At 34.2% G+C, this 17,299-nt stretch overlaps 1 protein-coding gene across 2 annotated transcripts in view; it reads left to right on the forward strand.

Annotated features, from left to right (window-relative positions):
• The first annotated feature begins 4,099 nt into the window (after positions 1 to 4,099).
• Positions 4,100 to 17,299, forward strand: part of LOC150101503 (cytochrome P450 2J2-like) — a 39,372-nt gene continuing 26,172 nt past the window's right edge. The window contains exons 1-5 of one of the 2 annotated variants that reach the window (XM_090400406.1): positions 4,100 to 4,502; positions 7,302 to 7,429; positions 12,483 to 12,589; positions 14,448 to 14,743; positions 16,823 to 16,938. In XM_090400406.1, the coding sequence (XP_090256532.1) occupies positions 4,273 to 4,502; positions 7,302 to 7,429; positions 12,483 to 12,589; positions 14,448 to 14,743; positions 16,823 to 16,938 (877 nt within the window). In that variant the 5' untranslated portion in view covers positions 4,100 to 4,272. Of the gene's footprint in view, positions 4,503 to 7,301; positions 7,430 to 12,465; positions 12,590 to 14,447; positions 14,744 to 16,822; positions 16,939 to 17,299 lie in introns of both variants that reach the window. The other variant, XM_090400408.1, reaches the window with a different exon arrangement.

Raw genomic sequence — 17,299 nt, forward strand, 5'->3', positions numbered from 1 at the left:
TGTGTTTTTGTTGTGGTGTGGATATAAAATTCAACTATTTTGGAATATTTTTTTGGAATATTCGCATTTAGAAGATCCATTCTGGAAAGCTCTAAGTAATTTTAAATTATCATTAGAATTTATAGAATACATACAAAAGGTTTTGTAATCCATTTAGCTTTCCGTTTATTTTAATTTATTTATTTTAAAATACTGTAGACTCACCAGCATATAATAAAATTATTCAGAAAAGCATAGTGCCAAGATGTTCCCATTCTGGAAAGAAATGTAAGTTAATTTTTTTAAACTTAAACATAACAATTGATAATTGTAATTTCAATAATCAATTAATTCTATAATTCAACTAATAATCAAGTAATTCTAATATTGAATAGTTTTTATGCATTCGTGATATCTGTAAATTCCTATTTCTGCATATTGTTGTAAATAATATCTGTGAAATAAATATGTAAACTTAAAATAGCAAACATGATGTGTTATGTAATATATAAGAATCTGATTAATAAAATGATTAAGAAAAGCTCGAAAGACTGCCGCCATCACGACTTATTCTAAGAATTCCCACCCTTTAACAGGAAAGAAATACCCCATAATGTATTGGAAATTAGTACACCCATCTATAGACAACCAAACAAAACATGACAACAATGACGGGTGTGTGTCACCCTGAGAAAATTCCAAGATATCTTATCTCAAAAACATCACCCACAATTCCATAGCCAAATCAAAATACCAAGTGATATCACCGAGACATATGTTCCCCAGAAATTTCCAAACACATAACGTCACGATTGTTATCTCTAAATATCACCCACAATGCAATAAACAAACCAAAAACACCACGTGATGTCTCTGACAGGTGAGGGCCTCAGCAAAATTCCAAACATTCCAAAATCTCTAATAACAAACATCCCCCATCACGATTTCTTATCTTATCTTGATCCTGATCTTGTTAGAAGTCCACTAATCACGACACAATTCCTTATTCACTAAGATATCTTCCTTTCCATTCAAAACAACAACATCACTTATTTACAACTAACAAATAACATCACTTATTTACAAATAACAAATGATGTCACTTATCCTCATCTGATAATAACAAACGTTCACGTCATGATTCCTTATCTTATCTTGATCTTGATCTTATTAGAAGTGTCCCACCAATCACGACACGATTCCTTATCTCTAATATATCGTCCTTTCCATTCAAAACAATAATGTTACTTATTTACAACTAACAAAGAATGTCACCTATCTACATCTCATAACAACACACACCCACGTTCACAATTACTTACCTTATCTTAATCTTGATCTTGTTCTGAGTGTCCCACCAATCACAACACAAATCCCCATCTCTATCATCACCCATAATTCCATACACGAACAAAAGAAACCACGTGACTTCACAAACATATGTCCCAGGGAAATTTCAAACATTCCAATCTCATGACGTCATGCCCACAATGACGTCATCTTCTTTTCAAGCAATGACGTCACGATTCCTTATCTTATCTTGATCTTGATCTTGTTCAAAGTGCCCACCCTACTACTGACACAAGATACAAATCCAATTCAAATAAAATCCGGGGAAGATCTCAGCTGCCATATTGAAAGAAACACTGGAGAGTCGTAAAGAAGAGGAAAACATACCAACGTACATGAACACAGATCACCAAGCAGATGTAATCACCCTTGAACATGACCATTGCCACATTGTAAACTTGATAGTAGAATGGAAACAAGTGACTTCCCCCAAAAAAGGTCTATCTATTCTTCATATCAACAGGAGCATTCAGAAATACTGGCTGAGTTAGCATACTTATCTGAAGGAAGATTTAGACAACATAGGTATTTCACCACTTAACAGAAATATCCACAACAAATGAAGAGGCAACCATCTACCAAATGCCAAACTTTCAATGACACAAACACTGCAGACAATGTAAAGGAGGAGGTGGTATTATAATATTAAGAATAAATTAGAAGTAATAGAAATAAACTATAAATTAGAATTTGCTAAAAATTAAAAATATTAATTCGTATATATATAAATACAAATTTTACCTTTCCCATGCAAAGTCAGATAAAAAGACATCAACAGTATATCCAGCAGAATGCAAAAACATGTCGTTGGGTTATCTGCACAAAAGGTTCATTTTTGAAGGAACCGTCATGATATGGTTGGGTAAGTTAATCAGTACTATTAGGAAAAACAATCAAGTTGAGCGAATTTGGACTTAAGGTAATCGTTCATCCACTGCAGCTGCTGTATTGTGTTGTGGTGTTTTGTGTCAGATAATGTAAAAATAATTGATAAGCCACAAAATTCTTTGAAAGTTTCTTTGTGAAAAGTTCTAATTGTTTAAAATTTTTATAAAAAAAAAGTGTGTGTTTGAGGGGACACCAGTATATAATTAAATTATTCAGAAATGCCATAATGTGGGCCCCCAGCAAAATTCCAAACATTCCATACTCTATCTTAGCTCTACCACCACCCACAATGCCATACACAAGCCATTTACTTATCTACACCTCATAACAACACACATCCAAGACATTGATGTCTCATACCCCCATTCATCCTACCCCTGTTTGGTTTAGAGTGTTCCTCAAATCATGATACGAATCCTTGTCCACTAATATATCTTCCTTTTTCATTGAAAACAATAACGTCACTTATTTACAATTAACAAATGACGTCACTTATCTTCATCTGATAACAGCACACAGCTTTTCTTTTCCTCATCCTGATTAATACACACACACACACACACACTGATCATGATTTTTAATGTGTTTTATTTGTCACTTTACTTACTTTCTTCTTCTCCTTTTGTCTATCTTTTATTTTATTTTATTTTGTTTTATTATTTTCATTCCAATTTCCAAAATCCCTTTTGAATCTTTCGCCGTCACTCTGCACACTGAAATTTGCGTCTCATCATCATAAGTTTCTTCAAGGCCTTCATTCCGCACTTCCATTCTTCACTCACTTTCTCTCACCGTCTATCTCATGCATACGTACATGCGTACAGTAACGCGAAAGTAATTTTATTCTACCTTTTGAAAATCAGCAAATGAAATTTGAACTTCAGATTCAGGATGAAAATTATATAATTTTGATTTCTTTCGGTAGAAAAACATTGCCAATTTTAAACTGAAAGTCACCTGAAAATTATGTTTCGGTATTGGAATATTCACAGAATACACACTTCTTTATCGATCTATCTACATAATTCACAGAGAATACTAAAAGAAAATAGTACCTCACTATTTTGTGGATATCAGTCAAATAATGAAGCTATTTAATTGTAAAACGATGATCCATAATACACTGATATTTCCACTTCTTTAAGAAAGAACAAAATCAGCATACTAGCGCCCTCTTCTGGTGTCCTTGAACGAGTAGGCGAAACTTAGGTTGTCAAGAAGATAACAGTAATAAGGAAAATAGCTAGTATGTATTTTATTTTATGTATATTATTATCGGGTCATAAAATTACAAGTGCATGATTTTTGATTAGCTATAAAGATGTAATCGAAACTCACAGATTATTACCTATTAAATTACGAGCTTATAGAAAAATGGATCGGAACAACATTGCTGATAGATATTCAATCATTCTACATATCAAAATAAAATTCAATAAATAAATAAATCTCAAGAATGCTATATTTGTAAAATGAAAGTTTCAGTAACATGCTTCATGAGAGAAAGGCGTTATCTTTTCTCTCTGTTACGCATGCACGCACGCAAAAAAAAAAAAAAAAACATACATGCACACTAGTTTATTATTAAAAGGAATTTACAAAAAAAGAAAAAATTGGCACATCATCAGATATACTGGCTAACACGTGAAGGCCAACAGATAAATGTTAGTTATAACCTTGAAAGTAAATATAATTGAAATTTGAACCCCTGTGTTGTGAAATCTGATATACATGAAATTATCTTTCTTATTTTTGCACTTTGCTATTATCTGTAATCTCAACCTCGGTGTTAAATGCAAATTAAAAGGTTCCTTTTAGTTTAAAATTTTCCCTCATACAAAATGAGAAAAAAAAAAATTAGAATATCTTTCATTTTATACCGTGTACTCCTTGAAGTAAGGTTAGAGAAGTTTCATCTTTTAAAATGCTGTCAGTTGCGAAAATGTAGGTGCTGATTGTACAGTTATTACATATCTGATTGTATGGGTAATAGATACCAAAGTATTGAGATAAACTTGATTCTCGTGTTAAGGTTGACTTTTTAGTCGAGCCAAGATGGATTTAATACATTTGTTGATATTACTGGAGAATTATTTTGGGAAGACAGCAATAATTGCAGTAGTGATTACTTTTATTTTATATGTGATCTATCCACGTATATGGCGCAGAGGAAAGCTTCCTCCTGGACCAATTGGCCTTCCAATATTAGGATATTTTCCATTTTTAGGAAAAGACGTCTACTTAGACTTTATGAAACTTGCTGCTAAATATGGTAACGTGTTTAGGTAGGTCCTAAATCTATTTCTTAATTTAGGTTTAAACTATAAGAAGTGTAAAATTAAAAAACACAGCTGTATTGTATATTCCACACATTTTAAGTCCCGAGTTTATTTCAGGAGTTCTGAGTTACGAGTATGGTCTGCCCTTAGCGGTTTTCATCACAATCTTATTCAAGTCTCATTCTCTGCAGTTCGTCCTCTGCTCAGCCAGTCTCCGTCTCGTAACCTATGGCACTATAATTGGGCCAACTGGGATGACATCCGGAATTTTTATGCTGTTTTCGATGGTCAGATTATTGCTTTCGCTCTCATCATCCAAACACTGAACTTAACCGAAATAATCCCCTCTGAAATGACAGCCTTCGTTCCTCACTCCACTGCAAACCCCCAACCTCTAACCAAGCTGTCACTCTCGGTTCTCAAAAAAAATTTCACTCAACAGGTTCGTGTTTGGGTTCACCATAAAAAGAAACGTGCTGTTGTACATCACTTATTTTAGCTGATACTAAATCTTAGGAAGTTTTAATTGTTAGTTGTTCATTTGCGTAATATAATTTACATTTTAAATAATTTTCTCATATCTTTCCTTGCCAAATCTATTTGTGAAAACTACTTCTGTTTACTCAAACTTCCTGTTACGCTGCAATTAAAGCGAGAAAAGACGTTGTAAAACTTCTCAGGAAGGCTTTTGGTGAAAATATTACTTTGCTGCTGGTTTAAACCATATAATATTTATTAAAATAGTAAAGTCGGAGGCGACTGCATAAGATATGGGTTTTTCAGAGAACCGATATCTTTCAATGAACAACATAGATTTACTAATGAAAAATCTTGCACATGCGCAAGGAAATAACTGTCTGGAATAAATAATATCTTTTCAATCGATAAGACCAAAATATACATTCTGGATTAAGTAAAGAACAACGTAATTACTGTAGATTGGCGTTGTAGGTGAAGTGTGGGTTCCTATTTCTCTCTGAAATGAAAGCCAGACGATTTCATCAAACTGTGCACACTGAAATTCGCCAAAAGTCCACTGAAAAACAAAAACAAGAACAAAAACTTGGAACATACCAAAGAATTCTTCTGCGAATTTTTATAAAAATTCGCAGAAGGTATTAGAGTGATTATAAAAAAATGCTGTTGTCATTCGTAAAGCGAAACAAATAAAAGGGATCTAGACAGCCCGTGTAGTAAGAATGAAAAGAAATATTCATTAATACAGATTGAATTCTGAGAGAGAGAGAGAGAGAGAGAGAGAGAGAGAGAGAGAGAGAGAGAGAGCACAATCCAGTTAACCTACTGCATGTGTAGTACGAGGCAATATTTACATTGTTGAGAAAGATTTGATATCCTAGGAACTTTTATAATTAATTTTTCAATTTAATGTACGTAGGCTGTTCAATAAGTAATAAAACTATATTTATACAGAAAACAGATTACATTTAATTGTCATCATTTACATGGTCTTTTTCGAAGTATCGTGAAACTCGATGCATTTGTCCCAACGTTGCGTCCACTTCTTAAACACATGTGAAAGTCCGGTTTTTGAGAGTTCTTTCAAAACTGCCTCCGCAGCTTTTACACATGCCCTGTTGCTTTCGAAATGGCGGCGTCTTAGTGGTTTCTTGAGCTGAGGAAACAGCCAGAAATCGCACGGTACGAGATCAGGACTGTATGAGGGTGTGGTAGGATATCTGTGTTGTTCTTCTGCAAACTGTCCACTATACAACCAGCAATATGTGGCCATGCATTATCGTGATGCAATAAGAAGCCATTCTTCAGCAATGGACGCTTCCTTTTGACGTGCTTGATGATAATCGCTACTGTGTTGATCATTGTCTCTGTGATGGACGTTGAAGGTCTTCCCTCCCGTTCAAGATCTTCCACATTTTGCCTTCCTTCCTTAAAAGTTTTATGCCAGCGAAAAACACTTGTCCTCGACATTGCTTCATCGTGGAAAGCTTCGCGTATCATGTTAAAAGTGTCCGATGCCGATTTTTGCAAACGCACACAAAATTTAATCGTATAACGCTGTTCCAAGGACGCTTCCATTTCGAAGACTGGTCGCGCCTCGTAGGTGCTTCGAAACAAGCTTGAATTTAGTCACGTGACACTCTGGCACATCAGCCCGTATACGCCATCTATCAACCTCTTTTGTTAATACAGACAGCAACATTTCTTTATATCACAGAAATTAATACTGTGATGAGTGGTTTCGCCACAGTAAAATGAGTCTTATTACTTATTGAACAGCCCACGTATTTACTTAGTCTCATATGAAACAAGCAGAGCTCTTTCTATTAAAAACGAAAGTGTTCTTCTTTTCATATATTCTCCAAATATTCCCATTGCTCTTGCGCGAAAAAAATTTCAAATAACACCTGGATGGACATTCATTTCATGAAACCTCAACACATGTAAGTCTCTTAAATTCTGGAGGGAACGGTTAATTTGTGTACATTTACAAAAAAGGCGACGCAAATTGTTTTTTTCCGTATAGAAAAAAAATTGAGTTCAGTATGTTACTAACAATTCCAAGTAATATGGTAATTAACTACTCTGGATGATAGATCATCTATTATGTCTATATATTTTCGAAAATATTTAAATATTGAACACTCATTAAACTTTGCTTTTTCTTGGGCTTGTCCTAAATAAATTAGGCGGACACTGTTGCAAATAATGCAAAAACATATAATAAAGCAATAGTACAATATATCAAGTGAATTAAAATGTAGAAACATTGAGTGCTTATTTTCAGACGCAGAGTTGCGGTAATTTATTGTGTTTGCGTTATTTTAGTCTATATGTGGGAAACCGGTATATTGTTATTCTTGGTGACTTCGCAAGCACTAAAGAAGCTCTTAGCAAATGGCAATTTTTGGGAAGACCCGAGCCATCCCCATTTCACTTGCTTCCTGGACTAAAAAGTAAGTAGAAAAGAACTGCTTATACTTTGATTTAAAAAAAAATGGATTAAATTTCATTTAGGTTTTACAGTATGTAGCGGTATGTTCATGCGTATAGAAGGCACATGTTACTTACTAAATACTGCTATTTTTATATTTACTTTATCTATTTATGTGACTCCTACCCACGAAATAGTTAGTTGTAAATAACCCTCTCGTGGGTGAACTAAGGGTTTTTTAAATTTTTATTCATCTATATATATTTTTGTATTTTTACAAAGTATAGAAACTCTGCTGTTGAGACCAAATGTGGAACTATTTTAAGTTACTTCAGGCCTCCAATAAGAGGGGGGCGGTTGTCTCACACACAACTGGCAACAAAATTTGACTTCCATGTAAAGAAAAGAAAGAAAAATCAACGCACACTGCCGGATTCTAATCCGCGGCCTGGTGAATGAAGAGTGGATACCCTGATCACTCAGCCAACCAGGCTGACAGGAATATGATGCTCCCAAGTCAATGCAAGTGTATCCGGGTGAAATGGGGAACTGACGGAGTTGCAAAAAGGTGTTATGATAGGATGCCATGTTGCAGACATATCTGTTCGGCAAACTGTACGATACTGAGTTGAAAGAGTATCGAATCTACTGCAAGTGTCATCCACAGTGAATGACCCACCGCACTCACAGAAATTGACCGCACTGTCCTACGAAGGATAATATGCAAAATCAGTCATTCGTCGACCGATACACTGAATGCATTCCTGGCATTGATTAGAACAGAAATCTCATCAAAAGCATTTAGTACTGAGGCTTACAGTATGGGATTCAATGGTAAGACCGCAATATGCAAGCCCTACGTTATCCGAACCAACATGCAGCTTCGTGCAAAGAGCGTGTACAGTGGAACGTGTGAGCTTGGAATAAAGCTATGAATATAGGTTAACGAATCACTCTACATTCTCTTTCGAGGAGATGTATGAAGTGAAGGATGTGGAAGTGAAGGATGTCCGGTGAACGACTTCTATCAGAGTGAGATCCCAACTATGGTGCCAGGAACATTTAATTCCGAGAAGTATCTCAATATTCTGGACAATGTGGTAAGTTCATGTCATACTTTGTGGACCTGAACGTCGCCACACTTTACTATCCTGCACAGATCCCTGATCTCAACTACTGAACATCTGCAGGATGAACTGGAGCGTCGGGTAATGTCAAAGGACGTCCCATCCACAACCATTCAGAACTTCTTTACATACCAACATTACAAGAAAGAACGGTCCAAAATTCACATCGCAGGGAATCGCAGCGAAAGGTCTCACGTCTTATTAAGGGGGGGAGGGTGTGGCTGTTTGTTCCTCACGCTATGATACCGTTGACTTCTTTCCAAGCAGAGTATATGAGTTGCCCGATTAGGGAAAGCCACCTACTGATTACAAATCTGGAAGTTATGACACCTTCAGAAGAAAACTACATTTGGAACAACCAGAAGTATCAAGTGAAGAATGTGAAATATTTCAGCATTGCAAGGGAAGCTTTGAAAAGATGCCTAAATGAGGTACTATCTGAATGTATCCCTAGATTTCGAAGAACAGATAGGGGAATCGAAATGGATGTGCATGCTTAATGAGGAAGAGGAAAAGCATATAAAGAAGTTGATGTACAAGAAATATTACATATACTTGCGTAATGATTCTGGCTTGCGCTTTATACATTTAGGAAATGTATAACGCCCAAGCCAGTAACACTGTGAGTTTTTTTATGGAAAGGTGTACGAAAAAAATTGGCTATTCGCTAAAATCTCATGTTATCGTTATGTAGCAAGTAATAAAGAAGAATGAACATGGAAGAAAACCTTTTCCCAATTCAAAAGATACAGTTGTGTTAGACGCTGACGATATTCTTCACATAATGAGTGCTCATTTCTCTAAGCGCTATCTATCAGATGTAAATAACAGCGTGCACAGGGCTACCACTGCTTTAAATTGAGAAATAGAGGTCTATTTTGAGAATGAAGTTCATGTGCTGGTGTATACCCTGGATTAAAATTCGGAAATAGTAACAGTTACGATATCAGCACGCAAGCTAAAAGCATTAAGTTAGAGTCTGGAGAATGGGTGAAAAGTACGGTTTTAGTTTCGGACCTTTTGAATGTGTCTGAGGTGGAAAAAAAGGTCGCACGACAAGGCCAAGCAAATTGCTTATCTAAGAAAAGGCCAGGTGGCAATTTGAAATGTCTCTACACAATTTCCAGGAGCATCAGAAACAAAGGGATTGAGTTCACTGCTTTGTTGAATACATAGTAGTCTAAAATTGTTGGCACTAGTGAAACCTGACAAACAGAATCATATATTTTAATCGAAATCGAATATAAATATAAAGGGTATGATATTTTTAGGAATGAGAGAACAGGTAGGAGAGGAGAGTGTACTAGTAATAATATCAGACGAGTTGAGTCCACTTAAGGTAGAAATGCATAAAAGTGATAATCGTAATAATGTCTTGAGTAGCAGCGGGTTTGAGGCTATCTGCTGTGAAGCAGAAACTAACAGGATGAATATAGGTTTAGGTGTTGCTAGAGGACTGGTGGTTCAGCTGCAGGTGGGAGATTAAATGCATCGCCAAATTACTCTGATGGTAATTTAGTTACTAAAGGAGTGATCATTATGGGTGACTTTAAGTACCTAAAAACATGAACTGGACAGAATAGAAATCTCCTGATACACAGTATTTTAGATTTGTTCATAGCGTCAGAAGAGCACTCCGTTAAGGATATGACTTGGTGAAATTATGATCAACTTAGGAGAACACTATCTTTGAGTCCATGGTATCAGTTACTAAATTGGAAAGATATCAGAATTGCATGGAGATATTTGAAAAAGAAGGTGATAAAATGAGGAGGTATATGAATGTATCCCTAGAGTTAGAAGAATAAATAGGGCGGGAGTGAAATGGATACCCAACTTTATTAAGCAAGAGATCCTTGAGAAGAGGATCGTATAGAAGGAGATGGTAGAATTAGTGGAGTTCTTAAATATAATAAGCCAGGCCAAAAGAGTAAAGAGTATCGTGAGGAGAGATAAATCGAAATATGAAAATAAATTGGTATGCAAGCTAAAAGCAATACTAAAGCATTTTATTCTTATGTCACAAGTAATAAAAAAAAATGAATGCAGAAAAGTTACTTCAATGGATGCAGATGGTGGTCTAGTGGCAGAAACTAATGAGATTTTCCAATTAATGAGTGCTTTCTCTTTGCTAAGATAAATCAACCAGATATGTGTAACATGGTGAACAATGATACTACTTCATTGGAATAGTTAGACGTGCATGAGAATGAGGTTCAAGAGATGTTGACTAACTCGTATAAGAATTCGACAGTAGGGAGGGACAGATGGTATGTCAGCAGGTAAGCTAAAGACATGTTCACTGTCTTTAGCTTACCTGCTGACTAGGCCTTTGACACAGCTTATCAAAGATATTACTAGAATGGACAGAATGCATCACATTTCCGTTGTACAAGGTTAGTACAAACATCAAGGTGTCTAACTACCACCCTACTTATAGTTCTGACAGGTTGGTGAAGATTTTTGAGAAGTTGGTAAGAACTCGCATACAGAATTGGGTAGACAGATAAGCTATACTCTACAATGAAGTGAATGGGTTTAGTAAAGTGAGGTCTTGCTTTAGTAATTTGCTCATATTTTATAACAATATTACGGCTGAGTTGGATAAAGGGAACGATACATAATGATACTTTGAATTTTGCTAACAGATCTGATAGGATAAACCTCAGGATATGGGTCCTTGGAAGGTATATTAAGCAAGGTTAAATTAGGAGTATGATTCTATGATCTATGAGCTAAAGTTTTCGCTCATAGAGCAGTGAGCGAGCAGTGAGTAGATGGAACATTTGCTTGTTGATGTGGTGAATGCATCGTGTGCGAACGGGTATAATAAAAGATATGACGCTGGTTCGAGTGATTTATGGCCTCCCTTCATGAGTCCTTGATCCTCCTAAGGTCTACGATGATCATAATTATAATTCCTTTATCAATATATCATTTAAACATTTTATTTAAAAGTAAACAACGCCGAGGTTTCTTGCAATTTCATTTATTTTTTTATTTATTTAGTCCTTTAAGAGGATAGGAGCATAGTATACTGTAATGTCCCCTTTTTCAGAATTAAAATTATGACGTTAATTGTTTATCAATTTATCTAACGGCTACTTTCTGTAATATAATTCCTTCTTGATTCTTAAGAAGGAACTATAAAATTGTGTATGCATTTAATGTATATGTATGTATTTAATACATTTATAATACTGGAATGAAGGATATTAAGAAACCACCAATGTATCAGAGCCGAGTATAAAAAGGAACTTAAAAGTTTCGAGATTTTTGAAATCAATTTCGGCTTCGAAGTTGTTTTGGCTTGCAGTTCTTAAAAGTACTCTCTTGACCCAGAAGCCTGTACATTCACATTTCATTAGTGCATTGATTATTCACCGGCCTGAGAGCTGTTTGTAATCGATGGATTTCTTTAGAGACCAAGCAGAAACTACAACAAGGACCAACTACTGTTCAATGTCATAATAATCCTCTCAAAATGTTAAATTCATCAAATGTTTTTTTTTTTTAATTGCTTAGTACGGGATAAAGTTTTAACACCTATTAATGAAACAAACAGATTAAAATTTATTTCCGAATATTATAATAACATACATAATAGTTATGGTATAACATATGAAACAGAATAACGTGTATAATACAATATTTATAATATTTATAATTATTCATTTCTAAAGGTGGTGTGAATATTATTTTTCTACTAAATGATGCCATTTTATCGCGCTATACATCCGTGATTTAATATAACTGAACTACTCTAATTGTACTGAATGAAATATAATTAAGGAGGTAGTGAATAAATTTATGAACTATTGTTGTATTTAAGCTTAACGAACCAAATCAGACTTGAATTGAATTCACTTGTTTTTATGATACACAAATAATTTCTGTACTTGCTTATTTCTAACTGGAATATCTCTCCCAGAATATTTCTATACACAGGTCTCATTTCTGTAAGTGGTCCCGAATGGCAACAGCAGCGTAGATTTTCCATTCATATATTAAGGGATTTAGGCTTCGGCAAAGGCAAAATGGAAGAACATATAAAGGTAAGCTCTATACGAGTATTGTATTTAGTATGTATTAAGCAATTTTAAATAAACCTGAGACATCACTGATTTTGGAATGACTCGGGACTTTAGGAGAACAAAAAATCTCCACTTGTATTAAAGCTTGTTCTGCAAATACAGACCTACAAAACATAGGTTATTTTAATTGAAACTTGTCTTTACAATTCAGATTCACAGTGGTCTGTAGTATTTGTTTCAGTTTTTAAGATGCAAGATATATAATGCTTTAAAATATTTTAAAGTTTTCGATAAACCAATCCCCCTCCCCCTTATGTTTATGAAAAATGTGAATCCCAGAATACACATTTTAAATTATTATTCGTAATGGTTTTCCTTTAGTCGAATTTATTTGGAAAGTTAAAAATTGCTTACTCTGATGGAAGAAATTACACTATGAAGAAGATAACATTGTTTCTGAATTAGCTTTCGAAATATCTCTGCTAGTTTTTTCGAAATTATTTACATTCCAATGACTAACGAGCTCATCATGGAACGAATAAACGACAAGACATTTCTTCTAATCCGTGACAGAAATCGAATTTCGTTTCCCATCCACTGATCAGGAAATCATTGACTGTTTGGGCCAGCTATCTCTGATTGGCTAAGCGTGAAGTTTAACTGCCTTTCTGTTGTAGCCCACTCTATTATCGTTTAGGCTACAGCAGCCTCGCCTACTCCCTTCGGGAAATAACAGTTGTTAGTGATTTTTTATTTTATTATTTTTCACTTGTAAAAATAGGTGGTACTAATATAGCAGTGCCATCTATGTATTGGTATATTGGACTTGTGTGCCGAAGTTTGAATTTCATTAATGCATATGCATTAATGAAGGCACGCATTAATGCATTAATGCATGCTTTATCTGCATGAGCTGGCTAAAATTTTTACTTCTATGACATCTGTTCTGTTTGAGAGATGCTTCCCTAACCAGGCATCTGGTTCGGGAAGCATCGTAGGATTCGGAGGCTGCACAAACTATAATCATTCTAAATGATTATAGTTTGTACAGCAATAGGTCATGCTTAAATAAGTCAAAAGCTTTGGTTATGCCAAGATGCACGATCAGAGAGAACTTATTTTTACCGAAAGTTTTGTTTATTGTGTCTGTGATATCTTCCAATAAATTTTGGAGATTTTTGTTTACTGGAAGCAGTATTGATTTTGTGAGATTATGTTTTATTTTCATAAGCAGTCTTGTAGTCTACTGTGTGTTACGTTTTCAAGAATTTTGGAAAATGATAGATTAGCTATATTCTGTAGCTAATCTACAATTAACTGTGTGTGGTTTATTTTGTCATGTTTCTAATGATTAGTGTTGTATGCAGAAGCTTCTTAGTCACAACAACTTCAATGAGGGTTTAAACACCACTATTTGTCAAGGAGTTGTTAAACAGTGGTATATGTAAGCGCTGTTTCTTTATACTTTTATTTGTGTGTTATATGGTAAGTTCGGTTTGTTAAAATGTTGTCTTTCCATCTGTTTAAAAGTCTCTTAAACCTTCAACTTTACATTTCCCAATGAATATGTCGCTTAGAATTAAGACCATCATGCTTTATCTACATAATTGTTTGATATTTTGCAAAATACTTAATGACATAATACAAAAGAGCAAAGTACACTATATTAAGATCGCTTAACTGTTTACGCATAAAAATGAGCAAACTACAAAATAATTAAACTTGCTTAGTATCTTATTTATACCAGCATTTTTTAATGTAGATATGCGCTGTGTGCAAATAATAATCCACCCAAAAGTTATAAATAAATATTATTATCTCTAACCGAAGATTTTTCTGAGACAAAAGGAACATGTTCTTATTATTATTCTATTTTTAGGAGGAATTATGGGATTTCGTAAAAGAACTCCAAGAATGCAATGGAGAACCACATGATTTATATAATCGGATCCTTTCTAGCACATCAAATAATATTGTATCAATGGTGTTTGGAGACAGATTTGAACATAGCGATCCTAGAAGAACAAAATTAAATGATCTGCTGAATATATTCGAGGACGACATTCCCATTTTCGACATACCTACATTTTTTCCATATTTGAGGCCTTTAATGGTTTTTCTGATGAAACATTCCAAGTTAATGAATGCGTTTATAGAAATCCAGAACTTTATAAGGTGAGTGGGGACTGACTGATTTCTAGGATATTTTAATATCTATATTAATAATCATATACATGGAGAATAATTGTTAGTAATATTATAGATCCCGAGGGTATCTGAACTTATCGAGGGAGACTCAATATCACCTCTTCATGAACTCTCATGAAAAGATGGTCGTTAGTGATCTCTAATGAGCTCTTTGTCAGTGCCTGACTGCATTCATTCTCATTTTTCAGAGATATCCCTCATCTTCTCTCCGTCTTCTATAAAATAAAGAATTTAATCTATGGGTAGGCTATATGAATACTTTTAGAAGAGTTTTCCTGTATCATATTGCATCCTTTTCTCCTGTTAATATTATGCAGTTAATGCATATATTCTCAATCTATTATCGTAATTTATTTTCAACAATCCCTCAATACCCTTTGTGCATAACCTCGATAGCAGGAAATTATGTCTTCCTTGATTTTATATATATTTTATATAGAGGAAAAATATCTTCATTACAAGTCAAATGTTTCTTTCTGCATTGCTGATTTCCCCTAGATTATATTTTGTCTTTGCTATATGATCCTTGAACATCTGCTTCCATTCAATTAAAGCTCCAAGAATTTATTCTAGATTAAACACTCCAATATGACGCGACATTAGAGTTTTCATTACACCAAAGCGCCTACCTTTATAATTATCATCAGCTATGTTCAGATCTGATAATGAATATTCTTTTCACTTGCCTACTGTTCCAGTCTATTCAAATCTTACTGAAAGTACTGCATTTCAGGTGTAGTCCTGATTTACCATGCCCCTATATGCATCAGTAGCATACATCTGAATGTTTCACGTCGAATCCCTATAAATGCCGTACTCACGAATAACAATGGATAAAAGAACTAATTCCACAGATATACCATTAGTCATCTTAATTTTTGCAAACTAACTTCTTCTATAAACCATATTTTGATACCTGTAAGTTAGCTGAACTCTTATCTAAACTAATCGTTTATAATCCACTTCCATATCCTTCGACCTTCACAACAGCTTTCGATTATGTATCCTGTCAAAAGCCTTACTAAAGTCTAAAGTATCAAGGCGTCTTTTTCCTTGTGTGGCTTCTAATAGTTTTATAAAACGTAAGCAATATACTAAGACATGACCTTTCCTTAGTAAACCCATGCGGTTCATTAAAACGTATTGACTGTCTGCCAAGCTGCTTCTACACGTTAGATACATAACTCTTTGTGGCATAGGATTATAAATTTTTTTCCCTGGTGCAGGATCTTTCCTGTGCTAAGATTCAAACGGTAGTGACTGTTCATTTGAACACCCTTTCATCATTCGTGATGAAATCAAATCATAACTTTAGCAGAATTCTTATTTAGTTCATGCAACACCTCTACTAAGCCCTTCTTGTCGTACACATATGTCACACCATTCAGAACAGATGAGGCATAGAACTCTATATCGCTTCCTCCGGTTTCATCGCTCGTAGCAAAGTGAACATTAATTATCTGAACATTAATTGAATAGAGATGGAATCTCTATTCAATTAATGTTCAGAAAATTAAAGTGTTCCATGATAGCTAATTGGACAAATATCAGGCTTTTTTAGGTTACATTTCATATTCCCAATAATTGATCCTTCGGTTAGTAACAGCACCCAACTGTGTATTATTAAATATCATTTGAATGCAATTTTTATAAAGTACGCTACTGAAACATGGACTTATCTGCTTAATTTGAAAGGAAAAGTGAACTGTAAGTACTACAGGTCTAATAAAGTGCACTACAGGTCTAACGAAGTCTAACGAAGTGCACACACACACACACACATATATATTTTATTAAAATATATTTAATATCCTATTAAAATGCATTAGTTTTCTAAAGCATTTTAATAGGATATTTTCAAATATTTTTGATTTTTTTTTAAAAATAATAAAAACAGATATCGACAATTACGAAAGGCTGTCTTAAATTTGTAAAGGACCAAAATCAGTTAACACATTTAGAAAAAATGCAATATTTTATAAATATTGCCATGAAAAAAAATTATTATTCTTTAAAATAAGTTTTTTATTTAAAAAAAAAAAACAGAAATCAAGTAGAGTCACATAGACAGAATTTGGAGGTGGAGGATGTTCGCGACTATATCGACGGCTATCTTCTTGAAATGAAGAAACGCAAAAACGACCCAGATAATTCCTTTACAGGTAAGTTATTGTAGTCTTTTCCTATAGAAATATAGAATATTTTATTTATTATATTTGAAACTGAAGTCATTTGTCTAAAGATATAACTCTTTTTTTCAGAGAATTTGTTTTGTGTAGTATTCCTATTAGGGGTCCTAACAGGCACTTAAATGCTAGATCGCAAATTCTATCGCAGCTCCAAAACAGTGCACTGTGGTGAACCACGAGGATCTGTCTTAGGACAAATTTTATTTAATATTATATCAATGACTTCTGCAATCCTCAACTAAACAGTAAAATAAATACTTTTACAGATGTAACAGTACTAATTTTCTTTACGGACACAAATGGAAACCATATTGAATGCTGATCTTTTAAAAGT

Source organism: Typopeltis vanoorti, chromosome 11 (assembly GCF_054136105.1).
Source record: "Typopeltis vanoorti isolate ZY-2024b chromosome 11, IOZ_Tvanoo_1.0, whole genome shotgun sequence".
NCBI lineage: Eukaryota > Metazoa > Arthropoda > Arachnida > Uropygi > Thelyphonidae > Typopeltis > Typopeltis vanoorti.